This window comes from Lutra lutra, chromosome 16 (genome assembly GCF_902655055.1).
Source record: "Lutra lutra chromosome 16, mLutLut1.2, whole genome shotgun sequence".
In the NCBI taxonomy this organism is placed as follows: Eukaryota; Metazoa; Chordata; class Mammalia; order Carnivora; family Mustelidae; genus Lutra; species Lutra lutra.
The window spans coordinates 35,890,349-35,910,012 of NC_062293.1; the positions used below are offsets into that span (position 1 = coordinate 35,890,349).

The following is a 19,664-nucleotide window of genomic DNA, read 5'->3' on the forward strand; positions in this document are numbered from 1 at the left end:
TCATGCAAATTATGTGACTGACCCTTCAAATGTGGGATAGAGTTACAGATTCTGGATACTAGACTTAAGTTCACCCTCACAATGATAGGGAAAAAACTCTTAATATCTTGTTTAATGGATGTAGATCTAATAACATCTTCGTATGTGGACAGCATTATTAAGCTTTAGTAAAGGTTTGTCCTCTTAAAATTTGAATGTTAACTGCTTTTACTTTTTAATAATAATAACTTGTTCACTTAACCTTTTGGCTTAGCAATAAGCAAAGCATTTGCCCTGCAAGATACGAACATGTTGGTCAGTTGTATTTAAAAAAAAAAAAAAAAAAAAAAAAAAAGTATGCCATGGAACCATTGAGTGTAGAGCAACTAAGAAATTAAAATGTTAATAAGCAAGACATTTAAGTGTTAGCTTACCTTCAGAAGAAGGCATTTACCTTTTAATTACATGTATGTTATGTTGAAATACTTCTATGGTACTTGCTTTAATCCAAGAATTTATAATCCAAGATTACAATATAATCAGTTACAGAACTTTACGTATAATATACAACATAAGACCAAAGGAGGAACTAGAGTATATTATGCTAAGCAAAATAAATCAGAGAAAGATAAATATCAAATGATTTCACTTAAATGTGGGACTTAAAAAACAAAACAGAGCAACATAGAGGAAGGAAAGGAAAACTAAAACAAGATAAAAAGAGAGGGAGGCAAACCAAGAGACCCTTAACTACAGTAACAAACTAAGGACTGCTGGAGGGGAGGTTGGTGGGGAGAATGGGGTAATTGTGTGATGGGCATGAAGGCAGGCAGTTGATATAACGAGCCCTGGGTGTTATATGCAACTGATGAATCACTACATTCTGCCCCTGAAATGAATTCTACACTATATGTTAACTAACTTAAATTTAAATAAAATCTCTTTTAAAAAGGACCAAAGGAAATGAATATTAAGTTATATTCCAATGTGAGTTTTTTCGGAGCTACATTTCAGATGAATTTTGAAATTAGAGAACAAGAATAATTGTATCTTATAAGTGAAGATAGTACATGTGTATTTTTTTTTAAGATTTTATTTATTTATTTGACAGAGAAAGATCACAAGTAGGCAGAGAGGCAGGCAGAGAGAGAGAGGAGGAAGCAGGCTCCCCACTGAGCAGAGAGCCCAATGTGGGGCTCCATCCCAGGAGCCAAAGGCAGAGGCTTTAACCCACTGAGCCACCCAGGCACCCCCAGTACATGTGTATTTAATGATACAAAATATTGCTGATTTTACTTATTTTAGAGGTAAAGGATATATTTGGAGATAAAGGATACATACTTTTTTAAAACTTTTTATTGAAAAAAATTAAACACAGCGGCGCCTGGGTGGCTCAGTCGATTAAGTGTCTGCCTTCAGCTCAGTTCATGATCTCAGGGTCCTGGAATCAGGTCCCACATCGGGCTCTGCTCAGCAGAGTGTCTGCTTCTTTCTCTCTCACTCTCCCTCTGTGCTTTACCTCTCCCTCCCTCTCTCTCTCTCTCAAATAAATAAATAAAATCTTTAAAAAAAAAAAAAAACCTCAGTGAAAAAATGAAACATAAAGGTGGATAGAATGGGGTGCCTGGGTAACTCATTCAGTTAAGCATCTGCCTTCAGCACAGGTCATGGTCCAGGGATGGAGTCCCATGTCAGGCTCCCTGCTTGGCTTGGAGTCTGTCTCTCAGTCTCCCTCCTCCCCTCCCCTTGTTCCTGCTCTCTCTCACTTGCTCTTTCTCAAATAAATAAATAAAATCTTTTTTTTTTTTTTTTAAAGGTAGATATGGGAGCATCTGGGTGGCTCAGTGGGTTAAAGCCGCTGCCTTTGGCTCAGGTCATGATCCCAGGGTCCTGGGATCAAGCCCCACATCGGGCTCTCTGTTTCTCAGGGAGCCAGCTTCCTCCTCTCTCTCTCTGCCCACTTGTGATCTCAGTCTGTCAAATAAATAAAATCTTTAAAAAAAAAAAAAAAAGGTAGATATAATAATGGATCTCTATGTGTCCCTCACCCAGCTTTAACAGTTAACCATTTTTGGCCAGTCCTGTTGGTAAATCTATTCTACCACATCCCCCTTTCCTATACTATTAGGAAGCAAATCAAGCTTCCTGTAATTTCATTTGTAAATGTTTTAGTAGCTACCATACTATTATAACACCTAAAAAAATTAATAGTTCAACTCACTGTTAGTAAATATCTAGTCATTGTTGCAGTTTTCACTTTCAAATGTTAAGTATGTATGCATTTTTACAGTTTGCTTTTTTGGATCAGGATCCAGATAAGTTCTCTACCTTGGCTGTTGGTTGATCTCTCAAGTCTCTCTTATCTGTAGACTCCCTTTCCATCTGTTTTCTTATCTTTGCAATTTATTTGTTGAAGAAACATGATCCTTTGTCCTGTAGACACTACAGAGTTTCCTGTGTTCTAGAGTTCAGTGATCATGATATAAAACATTTTCATCATCCCTTCTGGGTGTTTTAACCTTTGTCTCTGTGGGGACTTCATGGGTTTTACCGGTTTCAGACCAGTTTTTAATACCAGGTTCTGGGTTTGGGGTCTGTAAATCCTTTAGGTAGCATGAATTTGGGCTGATTATTCATTAAGTGTCTTAGGTTAGAGGTCTCAGTTTTTCCATAACAGACTTTTAAGGCTGTGAATGTTTTTGACTTTTTTATTCTTGGCTTAGGTAGGTGGTTCAGCTCCAGGTCTCTTTGCTTAAATAGGATCTGCTTCCTGGACTCCTTCCTATCTGGTGTTTGCACCCTACATAGCCATTCCGAGGTATAACCTGTTCTGTTTTTCTTCCTTCCTGGCTGTTTTTGAGTTTGTGTCTTCTTAGTTTTTGACAGCTGTGAAGTTTTCGTTCTTGGTTTCAAACTTAGCTATTTATCCAAAAGTTATTTTCTGATACTTTATTCAGCATTTCCCTTTGTTTGAAAAGAAGCTGGAAATTTTTCGTAAGGTATCTCTGCTATCTGCCCTGTTGCCACAAGCTTTACTCCTGTTCCTCTTCAAAACTCAGCTGAAATTTTTCTTAGAGTAGATACAGATATTTTATTGGTGCTACTAAAATATTTTGCTTACCTCTGTTGTATAATCTGTGAACATTATGTTTCTGCTCTAACAGATTTTATGGGTTTTTTTTTTTTTTTTAGATCAGAGGATAATTATTGACTTTTTATTCCTGTAGTGATAGTCACCACTGTATCTCTGATACCTAGCACAGTGTCTTACACAAATGTTCCTAATATTTATTATCTTGATGAAAACAAATAATAAATAGAATATTCCTGGCTATAGTTTTCTTGCCTTTGATGTGAAAAATCACAAAGACAACAGGTTCAGTAAGCTAAAAGTTTCATGAATCTGCCAGGGTGCTTCATAAAACATCAAGTGTTAAAATAGGAAACCACCTATTTTTGTATATAAATTTAAGCAGCTGTTATTTAGACTTTGTTCTTGATTTTTCCATTTAGGTCCTGGCAGTTTATGTTCTTCATCACTAGCGTATTAAGTTTGCATTCACGTTTGTTCTCAGAGTTTATTCCGTGAGCACTGTCCTATTCGGAGCACCATAGAGACAGAACATGAGAGTTATGCCTGACATGGTGCTTACAGTGTGGTTGGGAGGCAGAAGTAACTATGTATGAAGCTGGGGCTTTTCCCTAGGTGTCAACTTCTTTTTTTTTTTTTTTTTTTTTTTTTTTAAGATTTTATTTATTTATTTGACGGAGAGCAAGGGAGAGAGAGAGCAAGCACAAGCAGGGAGAATGGCAGGCAAGGAAGAAGCAGGCTTCCCACAGATCAGGGAGCCAGATGTGGGGTCCAATCCCAGGACCCTGGGATTATGACCTGAGCTGAAGGCAGCTGCTTAATCAACTGAGCCACCCAGGCACCCCAGTGTCCGCTTCTTTAGATGAATTTGGGCACTTTGTTTCTTCTAAGGTTGGGTTTCATCCAAAAGAGATCACTACCAGTTTGGATTATGGATTCAGAAAGCACTGAATGTGTATCTAATACTAGGCTCTTGTGCTAGGTCTTGGGGATATAGTGGTAACAGTGGTCACCTCATAAAGTGTAGAGCGTGGGGCGCCTGGGTGGCTCAGTGGGTTGGGCCGCTGCCTTCGGCTCAGGTCATAATCCCAGGTCCTGGGATCGAGCCCCGCATCGGGCTTTCTGCTCAGCAGGGAGCCTGCTTCCTCCTCTCTCTCTGCCTGCCTCTCTGCTTACTTGTGATTTCTCTCTGTCAAATAAATAAATAAAATCTTTAAAAAAAATTAAAAAATTTAAAAAAAAATAAAGTGTAGAGCATAATGGACTGACATGTTTAACAAGTTGAGTGAATGTATGATGCATGTCTTGATGCTACTATGGGGGGAAATAAAATATGTCATGACACAGTATTAACAGGGAACAACAGAATTTAGATTGGGGAGTCAAGGGAAGGTCTCTGTGAGGAAGTGACATACTAGTTGAGGCCATTAGGAAGAGTTACAATTAACCAGGCAAAGAATCGTGGTACTAGTACTTCATGTGGCCTCAGTTGTGTGTGTGCAAAAGTCATGAGGTAAGATAGAGCTAAAAGAAAACTAATGTGGCAGAATGTGAGGGACAGGGAGAAAGAATGGTGGTAGAAGATGAGGTTTGAAAAATAGGCAGGAGTCAGAGGACTTTCAGAGACTCTTAAGACCACATTAAAGATTTTGAATTACATTCACATTGACACCACCATTGAAAAATTTTAAACAAGAATGGTATGAAATAATTTACATTTTAAAAAGATCGTTCTTGGGGTGCCTGCGTGGCTCAGTGGGTTAAGCCTCTGCCTTCGGCTCAGGTCATGATCTCAGGATCCTGGGATCGAGCCCAGCATCGGGGCTCTTTGCTCCGCAGAGAGCCTGCTTCCTCCCTATCTCTCTGCCTGTTTCTCTGCCTACTTGTGATCTGTCAAATAAATAAATAAAATCTTTAAAAATAAATAAATAAAAAGATCATTCTTGCTACTGTTTGGACAGTTGACTAGAAGTGGACAAGAGTGCAAATGGAGAAGCCAGTTCTTATCAAACCTTTGCAGTAATCCAGGTGAAAGATTTGAAATAGAAACCCTGTCTCGTGGGTGTACAGTTTATTGGCTATAGTCCAGATTTCTAAAAAACGTACGTATATATAATGGTAGATATATAATAAAAACAAAAGTGGAGGTATAGTATTCAGACTTTGCTGAAACTTGTTCATTTTATGTGTCATGGTAATTTTCCTTGATAACTCCTTTTTATTTCTGAAGATTTTTGCTCCTTAATGACTCTTAAAGAGGGGTTAACAGTTCAAATATGAGTGAGGTACACAAGTTTCATAGATTGTGTCTGTGTCTGACTTTTCATAGTTACTTTTAGACAATAGTTTGAACTCATTTTCTTTTTTTTTTTCCTAAACCTTTCCAAGTTTTTGTTGTTGGGAATTAACCTAGATTATTTTGTATGCTAATTTGATGTCTAAACTAAGTTGTTCCTTCTTAGCCTGTGGTGATCTTGAATTGGCTGGGAAAGCACCTGGGCTAATTAAAAATCCCTTGGGTTAAGGAAGGCTTTCATCCCCATCTTTACCTCCCAAAGAGTTTTCTGGGTTTGGGGCTGTTTTGCATTGCCCTTGCAATAATTTTTTCCTTTGGTATGTTACAAGATTTTTACTCTCATCTTTGGAAGCCTTTGCTTCTAAAACATCACCAGGAGTTTCATCCCTTTGTGTCTTAAAGATATTAACTCTTATATATGTGTATTATTAATTTTACTCAGTTTTGTTATATTTTAAATTGTTTATAATATTCTATATTTACGGGCATTTTAAGGTTTTGTATAATCACTTATCTCTTACTTTATGATTTTTGCCTGTGTTATGTTTTGAAAGGCAATGTTACCAGGTGACTTTTATCACTACTGTGATATAAGTTGAAAAAAAATTTTTTTTTGCTATATTTAATCAGGAGGTATCTTACTTTGCTTCCCCATTTTTATGTACTCTTTATTAGCTACTTCAGTGATTTAAAAATTTTTTCTTTCATCATATTGATTTTTGCATTTTGGTACATTGATTGGTCTGTCTTCATACCTGTATAGTATTATTGTAGGTGGGTTTTTGTTGTTGTTTTTTTGTTTTTTTATTTTTTAAGTGGGGGAGAGGGGCAGAGACAGAGAATTTTTTTTTTTTCAAGATTTTATTTATTTATTTGACAGACAGATCACGAGTAGGCAGAGAGGCAGGCAGAGAGAGGGCGGGGGGGGGGAAGCAAGCAGACTCCCTGCTGAGCAGAGAGCCCAATGCAGGGCTCAATCCCAAGACCCTGGGATCATGACCTGAGCGGAAGGCAGAGGCTTTAACCCACTGAGCCACCCAGCTGCCCCGACAGAGAGAGAATTTTAAGCAGACTCCATGCCCAGCATGAGCTGGCTGTGGGGCTTGATCTCACAACCCTGAGATCATGACCTGAGCTGAAATCAAGGGTTGTATTGACTGAGCCATCCAGGCACCCCTAGTTCTAGTTGTATTTTATTGTCTGTTTTTGTATCTATTGGGAGGTAATTTACCTACTTCTAAAAATAAGCTATTTTTCCTTACTTTCCTTAAAGAATCAATAGCTAAAAGTAGTTGATAAGAGTCCTTTAATAGCCTCATTATTCATTGCATGCAGAATATGAAACACTGTTGGGGTGCCTGGGTGGCTTCGTTGGTTAAGCGTCTGTCTTGGGTTCAGGTCATGATCCCATGATGTCTTGCATGGGACTTCTTGTTCAGTGGGGAGCCTGTTTTTCCCTCTGCCTGCTACTCTCCCCTGCTTGTGTGCACTCACACTTGCTGTTGCGCTCGGTCTCTGGCAAATAAATAAAATCTTTAAAAAAAAAATGGAACACTATAAGAATGAACTGAAATAAGTCACATTTTAAAAATCTAACAGAATCATTACCAAGAACTCTGCTCTATAAGCCATATGAATCTATGAAGGAATTACTCTTTAAATACTCTATTCTGGGGTGCCTGGGTGGCTCAGTGGGTTAAAGCCTGTGCCTTCGGCTCAGGTCGTGATCCCAGGGTTCTGGGATTGAGCCCTGCATGGGGCTCTCTGCTCAGCAGGGAGCCTGCTTCCTCCTCTCTCTCTCTCTGCCTGCCTTTCTGCCTACTTGTGATCTCTCTCTGTCAAATTAATAAATAAAATCTTTAAAAAAAAATCTATTCTATAAATTGTTAAACATTATCCTCTTATGTGTACTCTTAGTTCCTGATAGATTATCTTCAAGAGGCAGTCTAGTGTAAGTTATTAAGAACATGGATGTAAAGACAGACTGCCTGGGGCCAGATTTGTGTTTTACCACTTCTTAATTGTGTGGTTTTGATCAGGTTATTTAACTTTACATGCCTCAATTTCTTTAACTGTGAAAGGATAGAAGGAGTACTTACGAAAAGCACTTAGAAGAGTGCCTGGCACATACTAGATCTTTGTAAGCATTAAATGCTATTTTTAATCTGAATCAGTGTCCAGAAATCCTGTTCATAGAATGTGTAAATTTGTTTTTTTTTTTTTTTGTATAAACCTGATAAGGATAATTTGAAACAAATCATTAAACTCTTCCCAGAATTTAAATATGAATTCATTTTTAGCTAGAAAATTTGAATAGTTGAGTAAAGGGCATGTTAATAAGGGCATGTTTATGATATATTTATAATTTTAACTAAGGAAGTAACTTCTCTAAATTTTAGTTTCAAGTGGCACCTGGGTGGCTCGGTGGGTTAAGCCTCTGCCTTCGGCTCAGGTCATGATCCCAGGGTCCTGGGATCGAGCCCCGCATTGGGCTCTCTGCTCAGTGGGGAGCCTGTTTCCCTCTCTTTCTGCCTGCCTCTCAGTCTACTTGTGATCTCTGTCTGTCAAATAAATAATCTTAAATTTTAGTTATGAACCCCATTTAGTAGGTTATACATTTTTAGTCATTAAAGGGATATTTTGAGTTGTAGAACATACAAGGTTGTCTCTTTTTGACCTAGTAAGTATAGGCAAAAAAGTTATACAACTTGTTTTCATTTCTCCTGTCTTAAAAGAAATGCTAAGCCTTAAGTTTGCTAATGATGAGTTATTTTGGTAAGCAAAAATTGTTTTGTTCTATACTGTTTTTGGAGTGTGTATATATTTATTTTGTTAAGTACATTTGTTTTTCTGCCCCAGATCAGAAAATTTTCACATTGTTAAGCCCTCGAATAGGGCTTATGTTATAAATACTCAGATTTATTTTCCCTGAGTTATTCTCTGTTGATTAATAGTCAAAGTATGACAGTGGTTAGTAACACTGAATTTTACTGTGTACATTCCTAGAAGCTCTTACTATAGCAGAAACATAATCACCTCCAAGATTAACAAATCTTTCCTTAAAAAGTTTTACTGTTTTTTGTTTTTGTTTTTTCAATTTTTCTTAATTAACATATAATGTATTATTTGCCCCAGGGGTACAGGTCTGTGACTCATCAGGCTTACACACTTCATAGCACTCACCCTAGCACATACCCTCCCCAATGTCCATAACCCAAGCACCCTGTCTTTCCCCCCTGCAACCTTCAGTTTGTTCTGTGAGATTATAGTTTTCTCTTATGGTTTGTTTCCCTCCTGATCCCATCTTTCATTTTTTTCCTTCCCTACCCCTCAAACCCCCCACTTTGCCTCTCAAATTCCTCATATCAGGGAGATCATATGATAATTGTCTTTCTCTAACTTATTTCACTCAGCATAATACCCTCTAGTTCCATCCACGTCATCACAAATGGCAAGATTTCATTTCTTTTGGTGGCTGCATAGTATTCCATTGTGTGTGTGTGTGTGTATATATATATATATATATATATATATATATATATATATATACCACATCTTCTTTATCTGTTCATCTGTTGATGGACATCTAGGTTCTTTCCATAGTTTGGCTATTGTGGACATTGCTACTATAAACATTCGGGTGTGCCTGCCCCTTCGGATCACTACGTTTGTATCTTTAGGGTAAATACCCAGTAGTGTAATTGCTGGGTCATAGGGTAGCTCTATTTTCAACTTTTTGAGGAACTTCCATGCTGTTTTTCAGAGTGGCTGCACCAGCTTGCATTCCCACCAACAGTGTAGGAGGGTTCCCCTTTCTCCGCATCCTCGCCAGCATCTGTCATTTCCTGACTTGTTAATTTTAGCCATTCTGACTGGTGTGAGGTGGTGTCTCATTGTGGTTTTGATTTGTATTTCCCTGATGCCGAGTGATGTGGAGCACTTTTTCATGTGTCTGTTGGCTATCTGGATGTCTTCTTTGCAGAAAGTCTGTTCATGTCCTCTGCCCATTTCTTGATTGGATTATTTGTTCTTTGGGTGTTGAGTTTGATAAGTTCTTCATATATTTTGGACACTAGCCCTTTATCTGATACATCCTTCGCAAATATCTTCTCCCATTCTTTCAGTTGTCTTTTGGTTTTGTTGGCTGTTTCCTTTGCTGTGCAAAAGCTTTTGATCTTGATCAAGTTCTAATAGTTCATTTTTGCCCTTGCTTCCCTTGCCTTTGGCAATGTTTTGATGAAGAAGTTGCTGTGGCTGAGGTGGAAGAGGTTGCTGCCTATGTTCTCCTCAAAGATTTTGATGGATTCCTGTCTCACATTGAGATCTTTCATCCATTTGGAGTCTATTTTTGTGTGTGGTGTAAGGAAATGGTCCAGTTTCATTTTTCTGCATGTGGCTGTTCAATTTTCCCAGCACCATTTGTTGAAGAGGCTGTCTTTTTTCCATTGGACATTCTTTCCTGCTTTGTTGAAGATTAGTTGACCATAGAGTTGAGGGTCTATTTCTGTGCTCTCTTTTCTGTTCCACTGATCTGTGTGTCTGTTTTTGTGCTAGTATCATACTGTCTTGATGATGACAGCTTTGTAATAAAGCTTGAAGTCTGGAATTGTGATGCCACCAACTTTGGCTTTCTTTTTCAACATTCCTTTGGCTATTCGAGGTCTTTTCTGGTTCCATATAAATTTTAGGATTATTTGTTCCATTTCTTCAAAAAAAATTGATGGTACCTTGATGGGGATTGCATTAAACATATAGATTGCTTTAGGTAGCATAGATATTTTCACAATATCTGTTCTTCCAATCCATGAGCATGGAACATTTTTCCATTTCTTTGTGTGTCTTTCTCAGTTTCTTTCATGAATACTTTATAGTTTTCTGAGTACAGATTCTTTGCCTCTTTGGTTAGGTTTATTCCTAGGTATCTTTTGGTATTGGGTGAAATTGTAAATGGGATCGACTCCTTAATTTCTCTTTCTTCTGTCTTGTTGTTGGTGTATAGAAATGCAACTGATTTCTGTGCATTGATATTATATCCTGACACTTTACTGAATTCCTGTAAAAATTCTAGCAAATCTGGAGTGGAGTCTTTTGGCTTTTCCATAGAAAGTATCATATCATCTGCAAAGAGTGACAGTTTAACTTCTTTGCCGATTTGGACGCCTTTAATTTCTTTTTGTTGTCTGATTGCTGAGGCTAGGACTTCTAGTACTATGTTAAATAGCAGTGGTGATAATGGACATCCTTGCCGTGTTCCTGACCTTAGCAGAAAAGCTCTGTTTTTCTCCATTGAGAATGGTATTTGCTGTGGGTTTTTCATGGATGGCTTTGATGATATTGAGGTAGGTACCCTCTACCCCTACACTGTGAAGAGTTTTGATCAAGAAAGGATGCTCTATTTTGTCAAATGCTTTTTCAGCATCTATTGAGAGTATCATATGGTTCTTGTTCTTTCTTTTATTAATGTATTGTATCACACTGATTGATTTGTGGGTGTTGAACCAACCTTGTAGCCCTGGAACAAATCCCACTTGGTCGTGGTGAATAGCCTTTTAATGTACTGTTGGATCCTATTGACTAGTATTTTGGTGAGAATTTTTGCATCTGCGTTCATCAAGGATATTGGTCTGTAATTTTTTGATGGGGTCTTTGTCTGGTTTGGGGATCAAGGTAATGCTGGCCTCATAAAATGGGTTTGGCAGTTTTCCTTCCATTTCTATTTTTTTAGAACAGTTTCAGGAGAATAGATATTAATTTTTCTTTAAATGTTTGGTAGAATTCCCCTGGGAAGCCCTTTGGCCCTGGGCTCTTGTTTGTTGGGAGATTTTTGATGACTGCTTCAATATCCTTACTGGTTATGGGTCTGTTCAGGTTTTCTATTTCTTCCTTGTTCAGTTTTGGTAGTTGTTTTTTGTTTTGTTTTGTTTTGTTTTAAGATTATTTATTTATTTGACACAGAGGGAGATCACAAGTAGGCAGAGAGGCAGGTGGCCGGGGGGGAGAGGGGCAGCAGGCTCCCTGCTGAGCAGAGAGCCCGATGGGGGACTCGATCCCTGGAGCCTGAGATCATGATCTGAGCCAAAGGCAGAGGCTTTAGCCCACTGAGCCACCCAGCGCTCCCAGTTTTGGTAGTTTATACATCTCTAGGAATGCATCCATTTTAAAGTTTTACTGTTAATACGACTATCTGATCATTTTATGTGAAAATAACATTTCTCCCTTCCCTTCCTGAGCATGTTGTGGTCCCTTATCTGTTTTCCCCTTCAGGAGTTAGGGATTTTTCAGAGTTGTCCTTATTGATTTGCATTAAAGTATCTACCTAATTTGACTTGGCATCCATTGAGACTAGTGATTTAGGCCCAAGAACTAGCTGACTGAACTTGTAGTATATTTTCCTAGCACAAAGTTAATGGCCCATTTGACAAATGAATTCTAGATCTTGTCCTCTTTCTGAAACCCATGTTCTGTCAACTGAGCTAAGAGTTAAGTGCCTATAAAGTGAATTAATAAAACAAAATTCAAGCCTTCTAAGGCACAGTATTTATAAAATACATATAAATTCAAAAGCTGGTGAAGCTGGAGTGGGGCAGAGGTATTTATTTGTCTCTTTTTTTTTTTTTAATTTTTTTATTTTTTCAGCATAACAGTATTCATTATTTTTGCACCACACCCAGTGCTCCATGCAATCCGTGCCCTCTATAATACCCACCACCTGGTGCCCCCAACCTCCCACCCCCCCACCCCTTCAGAATTCTCAGATTGTTTTTCAGAGTCCATAGTCTCTCATGGTTCACCTCCCCTTCCAATTTCCCTCAACTCCCTTCTCCTCTCCATCTCCCCTTGTCCTCCATGCTATTTGTTATGCTCCACAAATAAGTGAAACCATATGATAATTGACTCTCTCTGCTATTTGTCTCTTTTTAACTGTGTGCATGTATTATTAATGATAAACATTTAACACATTTGTTAAAATTTTCTTTTTCTTTTTCCTTTTTTTTTTTTTAAAGATTTTTATTTTAAATAATCCCTACACCCAATGTGGGGCTTGAACTCACAACCCCAAGATTGAGCTGCATGTTCTACTGAACCAACCAAGCATCCCTAAAATGTCATTTTTTTAAAAGATGTTCTAGGGGTGCCTAGGTGGCTCAGTCAGTTTAGTGCTTAACTCTTGCTTTCAGATCGGGTCATGATCTCCAGGTCATGAGATCATGTTCCTCATTCAGTGTGGAGTTGGCTTGAGATCCTCTTCCTCTCCCTCTGCCCCCTCTCCCACAGGCTCACTTGCACTCTCTCTCTCTCAAATGAATAAATGTTTAAAACAAAAGTTCTAAAAATGCAAAATGAATAAATGATTGTGATATCATTAGAAATCTTGCCATCTTGGATTACTTTTTGTTTTTAGTTCTTTTTTCATCCTGGAATACTTTATTTATTATTATTATTTTTTTAAGACTTTATTTATTTGAGAGAGCGAGAAAGAGTTTGGGAGAGAGCACAGAGGGAGGGGGCAACAGGAAAGGAAGGAACAGATTCCCCACTGAGCAGGGAGCCTAACCTGGGGTTTGGTCCCAGGACGCATGAGAGCAGGACCTGAGCTGAAGGCAGACACTTAACCGACTGAGCCACCCAGGTGCCCCCCTAGATTACTTTAGATGTCTTTTGGTGTGCTTGTAAAGTGTCATGCCCAGAACTGAACTGAGATTCTTGGGTAGTCTGAGGAGCCCTTTAGTGGGGCATATTGAGCATTCTGGCTTTTGGACATTATCTGTGCTATGATTTTGATAATTTTACATTAACTATCTAGTTTTGTTTAAAGAAAAGTTAATTTTAAAAGTTTCTTGTATATAATTTTTTATGTTTATTTAAAGGTTTTATTTGAGAGAAAGGGTGAAGCAGACTCCCCACTGAATGGGGAACCTGACATGGGTCTAGATCCCAGGACCCCAAGATCATGACCTGAGCCAAAGGCAGATGCTTAACTGACTGAGCCACCTAGGCACCCCATAACTTTTTTAAGTTTATATAATAAATAATTATATAGCACTTTGTAGTATTTAACATGTACCAGATACTATTTTATAAATACTAACTTTTAATGTTATATACAACTATTAAAATGTTTTTTATGAATTGTAGAAATTTGTTAATTCAAGGGCTCCTGAGTGGCTCCGTCAGTTAAGCATTTGACTCTTGGTTTTGACTCAGGTCATGGTCTCAGGGTTGTGAGATTGAGCCTCTGGGCACGGAGCTTGCCCCAGATTGTCTCTCTCCCTCTGCCCCTTCTCCCCTCTTAAAAAATGTTAATTTACTGCTGTATATCTCTCAGACAGCAGACGTATGTTTCCTGATACTGCTGTGTGATCATACCGACTTGGGGTGGTATTCATTAAATAATCAATTATTAAGTCAATTAAATTATATCTGTAAGTATAACTAAAGTATAAATTTAAATTAACATTTTTAAATTACCTTTTTCATTTTCATTTCAGCTTTACCAACAGGGACGCTTATGTCAACTGGGCAGTGAATTTTGTGAATTGGAAGTTTTTGCTAAAGTATTGAGAGCTTTGGATAAAAGGTAAAATCACTTTTTAAAAAAATTATAGTAAACTATAAATGCCTGAATTTTACCATTGTAACTTCTTAGGTGTACTTCACTGGCATTAAGTGCAATTCCCATTGTGAAACCATCAGTACCACCTTGCTTTTGTGTTCAAGAAAATGAGATTGAATTCATCTTTCCCATGGTAGCTGTTACCATGTAGTAAGAGCCATATACATGTATAGTGACACAGCCTTTGATTATACTTGCTATTCTCTTTAGTATTCTTCCCAGAATTTGCTTTAAAAGCCATTTCTTTTTCCTAACTCTAGGAAAATAAGAATGTAGTTTTTACAAAATACTGCTGTCTCTAATATAAACATTATCAAGTTCCATTTGTTCAACAAATTAACTAAGTATATACTTGTTGAATGCCTAGTCTTTGTTAGGTACTGTTGAAGATCTGGGATTATAGCAGTGAATAAAATCTGTGTCTCTTTTTGGTGGATTTTATATTTTAGAGAAGAATGATAAAATAATAAACAGGTGGAGCACCTGTGTGGCTCAGTGGGTTAAAGCCTCTGTCTTTGGCTCAGGTCATGATCCCAGGGTCCTGGGATCGAGCCCCGCATCGGGCTCTCTGCTCAGCAAGGAGCCTGCTTTTCTCTCTCTTTCTGCCTGCCTCTCTGCCTACTTGTGATCTCCCTCTCTGTGTCAAATAAATAAATAAAATCTTTAAAAAAAAATAATAGTAATAATAAACAGGTAAATAATAAGCATAATTTCAGTATTCAGGGGTAACTTTGAAATGTGGCCTTTGTATTATAGAGAAACTGCTGGTTGAATAATTAAAATAAATCTGTTTTTAAAAAAAACCATAAATGAGAACTTCATTTTGATAAAGAAGGCTACAGAAAAACTTTTTTCAGAAACATTCTTTAAGGGGTGCCTGGGTGGCTCAGTGGGTTAAGCCTCTGTCTTTGGCTCAGGTCATGATCCCAGGGTCCTGGGATCAAGTCCCGCATCGGGCTCTCTGCTCAGTGGGAAGCCTGCTTCCCCAGCTCTTTCTGCCTGCCTCTCAGCCTACTTGTGATCTCTGTCTGTGAAATAAATAAATAAATAATAACCTTTTTAAAAAAAAAGTTCTTTAAGAACAGGTTAGCTTTCTGAGATTTGAATTTCTCTATACAATTCTAAACATGGTCATTATAAAGATTTAGTGGAATACCTCTCTTTCATCTCTCAGGTTATCTTTCACCAAGTCCAAATCCCTTGGTAAGTGTTTAATATATTTGTAAAACTAAAAGCATGTAGTTTGACTTTTTTCCCCTTTATTCAAAGCAGCGATTCTGTTATTTACAGTTGTTATTTACAATTTTTTATTGAGATATAATTCACATACCACCACATTCACCATTTTAAATTGTACAGTTCAGTGGCTTTTAGTGTATTCACAAGGTTTTGCAACCATCACCACTTTCTAATTCTAGAACATTTTCATCACCGCAAAAAGAAATCCTGTACCCATTAACAGTCACTTCTTATTTCCTCTTACCCTGGCCTACCATTAATCAACTTTCTGTCTCTGAATTTACCTATTCTAGACACATCATATAAAGAGAATCATAAAATATATGGTCTTTCGTAACTGGCTTCTTATGTTTTGAAGGTTTATTCATGTTGTTGCTTGTATCAGTACTTCTTTCCTTTTATGGCTGAATAGTTTTCTATTGTATGAACATACTGTGTTTTGTTTAGTCATCTGTTGATAAACATTTTGCTTATTTGGCTATTCTGATAATGCTGCTATGAACATTTATGGACAAGATTTTGTGTGGACATATGTTTTCAGTTCTCTTGTATATATAACTAGGGTATATAAATATGATCACCCTATGTTTAACTTTTTTAGTAACCTCAAAACTATTTTCCATAGGTGCTATAGCATTTTAACATTCCTACCATCAATGTATGAGAGTTCCAGTGTTTACATATTTTTGCCATCACTTTTTGAGAATAGTAATCACCTACAGGGTGTCAAGTGGTATCTCATTGTGATTTTGGTTTGCATGTCCCCGATGATTAATAGTGTTGATCATCTTTTCATGTGCTTATTGGTAATTTGTTTATTTTCTTTGGAGAACTCTCTGTTTCAGATCCATTGCCCATTTTTAAATTGGGTTATTGTTGAATTATAAGATTATTTGGTTTTTAAAAGTTAGTTTTACTTTTTACTGCTCTTAGTTTACACATAAAGGATCACTCAGTGATCCTCCGAATAAAGATACTAGGCTAAATTGTGGATTATTGTAGCCTCATAATTCATAAGGCAGAAAAGGTTTTTTATCTTGTTCCATCTTTTAAAATAATGGTACTGTTATTTTTTAAAAAGAAAGCTAGCAGTTTCTAAAACTATAAGATATGTTACCTTTATAAAATAACCTTTTCTTACCTTGCAGACATTTACTTCATCATTGTTTCCAGGCTTTGATGGATCATGGTGTGAAGTTGCTTCGGTCTTGGCCTACTCATCAGTAGGCGGTGCTCTTACACATAGCAGAATCAGATGCTGCGGTAAAAGAAAAAGCCATCCAAGTTGGCTTTGTTTTAGGTAAGTAATAGTAAAATAGAGGAGTATTTTGTCCTATAATATGACTCATATTGAACTTACTAACAATAAAGGATTCAACGAGGACATTCCAAAAGTCTACATAAGGAGGTTGTGAGAAAAACATCAGAAAAACTAAATGTGATTTATTGAATGTAACTTTAAGCCAAACACTACAGGAGGCATTTATTTAAAAACAAAAAAAGATTTTATTTATTTTTTTGAGAGAGTGAGCAAGAGAGCACAAGTGGGAGAGAGAAGCAGGCTCCCTGTAGGGAGCCTGATGTGGGGCTTGATTCCAGGACCCTGGGATTAAGACCTGAGCCAAAGGCAGACGCTTAACAGACTCAGCCACACAGGTGCCCCCTAAATGTTATGTTTCTAAATCCTCACATTTCAGTATCGTGATTATATTAATAGCACTTTACAAATGCGGAAGGATTCAGAAAATTTAAGTAACTTGCTCTAGTCACATAGCTGGTAGTGTACTAAAAGTTTAGAATCCCCTGTCTGTAGATCCATACCATATATTTTGCTACATGTCATGCTGCCAGCAGCCTATTTCACCAGCTTACCATATGCTGTGACATGGGACTTAATCCTTTTGGAGTTTTCAGGCTGTAAAATAAAGATAATTTTTTATTTCCTCATGAGGATGTTAAGAAAATACTGAAAACATACATGGGAAAGGGATCTATAAAGTTTTTATATGTTACATAGAGAAAAATATTTAAGGTTTATATAATATTTAATATGCTGCTTACAAATCTACATAGATAAGTATGTTTCAGGCAACTACTTATTAAAGTTGTTGTTGCCCTTCTTGCTTTCTTTTTAAAGATTTTTTTGATGGGGTGCCTGGGTGGGTCAGTTGGTTGGGCGTCTGCCCGAGGCTCATTTCATGATCCCAGGACCCTGAGATTGAGCCCCTCATTGGGCTCCCTGCCTACTTCTCCAATTCTGCTACTCCTCCATTCTCCCTCTGCCACTCCCCCTACTTGTGGGCACATGCTTGCATGCTTTCTTTCTCTCTCTCTCTCTCTCTCTCTCAAATAAATACAGTCCTTAAAAAAAATTTTTTTAGGGGCGCCTGGGTAGCTCAGTCGGTTGGGCCACTACCTTTGGCTCAGGTCATGATCCTAGAGTCCTAGGATCAAGTCCCACATCGGGCTCCCGGCTCTGCGGGGAGTCTGCTTCTCCCTCTGACCTTCTCCCCTCTCAGCGCTCGCTTGCTCTCTCTCTCTCTCAAATAAATAAAAAATTAAAAAAAATTTTTTTTTTAAATGATTGTAGATTCATAGTATCAAAACCAGGAATTGACACTGGTTTAATACTGTTAACTAGACTATAGACCTTATTTAATTTTCAAGTTTTTGCATGTACTTTCATGTATGTGTGTCTGTGTGTTTCTTTTTCTTTTTCTTTTTTTTTTTTTTATATTTTATTTTTTTATTTGTCAGAGGATGAAAGAGTGAGCGAGCACAAGCAGGGGGAGAAGGAGAAGGAGGCTCCTTGCTCTGCAGGGAGTCCCGGCAGGGCTCAGTCCCAGGACCCTGGGATCATGACCTGAGCTGAAGGCAGATGCTTAACCGAATGAGCCACCCAGGCGTCCCTAGTGTTTGAGGTTATTTCCACATAATGGTATTCCATGAGGTTAATTCCATGTAAAGATTTGTACAACTGTCATTACCATCAGGACACAGAACTAATCCATCAGTACAAACTCTCATGTTTAACTTCTCACTTGCATGTGTGTTTTAGCTGTCTTACATATACATGCACATATACTTTCTTTGCCAACACATTTTCATGATCATTTCCTTTAGTCTTAGAATAATTCTTTGTATTGGTTATAGACAGTTTGCTGGAGGAACTTCAGAACTTTTTTTTCTAAAAAAAAAAAACATGGGGCGCCTGGGTGGCTCAGTGGGTTGAGCCTCTGCCTTCCGCTCAGGTCATGATTTCAGGGTCCTGGGATTGAGCCCCGCATTGGGCTCTCTGCTCAGCAGGGAGCCTGCTTCCCCCTCTCTCTCTGCCTCTCTGCCTGCTTGTGATCTCTCTCTCTGTGTCAAATAAATAAATAATGTCCTTAAAAAAAAAAAAAAAAAAACAGCATTTATCCTTTGGTAGTCCCATGGAATATAAATTGCAACTAAGAATTATGACCAGAGAATGTCTATAACAAGAGTGTGTGATCTCAGTGAATGTTAAGGTTGACATCCCTTTAGTCCTAGAGGGTCGTGTAAAAATCTGTGGGAGAACAACTTCAGAATCAACAAAAGTGAAAGGCAGGAAGTTTGTGTTCATTGAGGTCCTCTGTCATCTCCACAAACATTTATACCAGTATCTGGCCATTATACTGAGCCAGGTTGAAGAAAGATCTTGGAGATAGAATGAAATTCTAACAAACTCATAGTTACATTATTGGTCTGGATCCTAAAATTACCAAAACAGTGAAAAAAACTTCATACCAAAAGTATGCAGTGATGGAGATGTTTTTTTAAATGATAGCTTTATTGAGATGTTCTTTGAAATTGGGTATGGAGAGACTAAAAAGTTATGTTTGCCCTGCAAATTGAAAATGTTGGGATCATTAGAATATATGGCTAATTAACCAGAAAACGTCAATTCGTAGGCTATGGAGTTATTTTTAGAGGGTTAAAACTCTTGACTCCTTATTCAAGGCCTCAACTTTGTTCTGATTCCCCTAGTTTATAAGGTTTTGTTCTGTTTTGTTTTGTTTTGGGCCAGACACAGAACTTGAATACTATGGTTGTTTTCATTTTAGATGATATTCATTTTAAGCATGTCACTTTAGCTTTTAAGTGATTTATTATTAAATTATTTAAAGTTACTAGTTCTCTTGTCCTTTAGGTGGCTTTCTTTCAGATGCAGGCTGGTACAGTGATGCTGAGAAAGTTTTTCTATCCTGTCTTCAGTTGTGTACTCTACATGATGAGATGCTTCATTGGTTTCGTGCAGTAGAATGTTGTGTGAGGTAAGTTGGAACAGATCCTACTCTAATGGTCTTCAGTGGCTTTTATAGTTTTAGCTCTTCAAGCATGCTCCAGTAGTTATCTCTGAGGTGATAATTTATATGTTTCATTAGTCTGGCCTCCTGTCTCTCATCTCCAGAATATAGTTAACT

At 37.6% G+C, this 19,664-nt stretch overlaps 1 protein-coding gene across 1 annotated transcript in view; it reads left to right on the plus strand.

Moving 5' to 3' along the window:
• Positions 1-19,664, plus strand: part of APPBP2 (amyloid beta precursor protein binding protein 2) — a 66,993-nt gene that overhangs the window by 15,642 nt on the left and 31,687 nt on the right. The window contains 3 exon segments of the mRNA XM_047707157.1: positions 13,856-13,944; positions 16,368-16,519; positions 19,391-19,514. Of these exon segments, the coding sequence (XP_047563113.1) occupies positions 13,856-13,944; positions 16,368-16,519; positions 19,391-19,514 (365 nt within the window).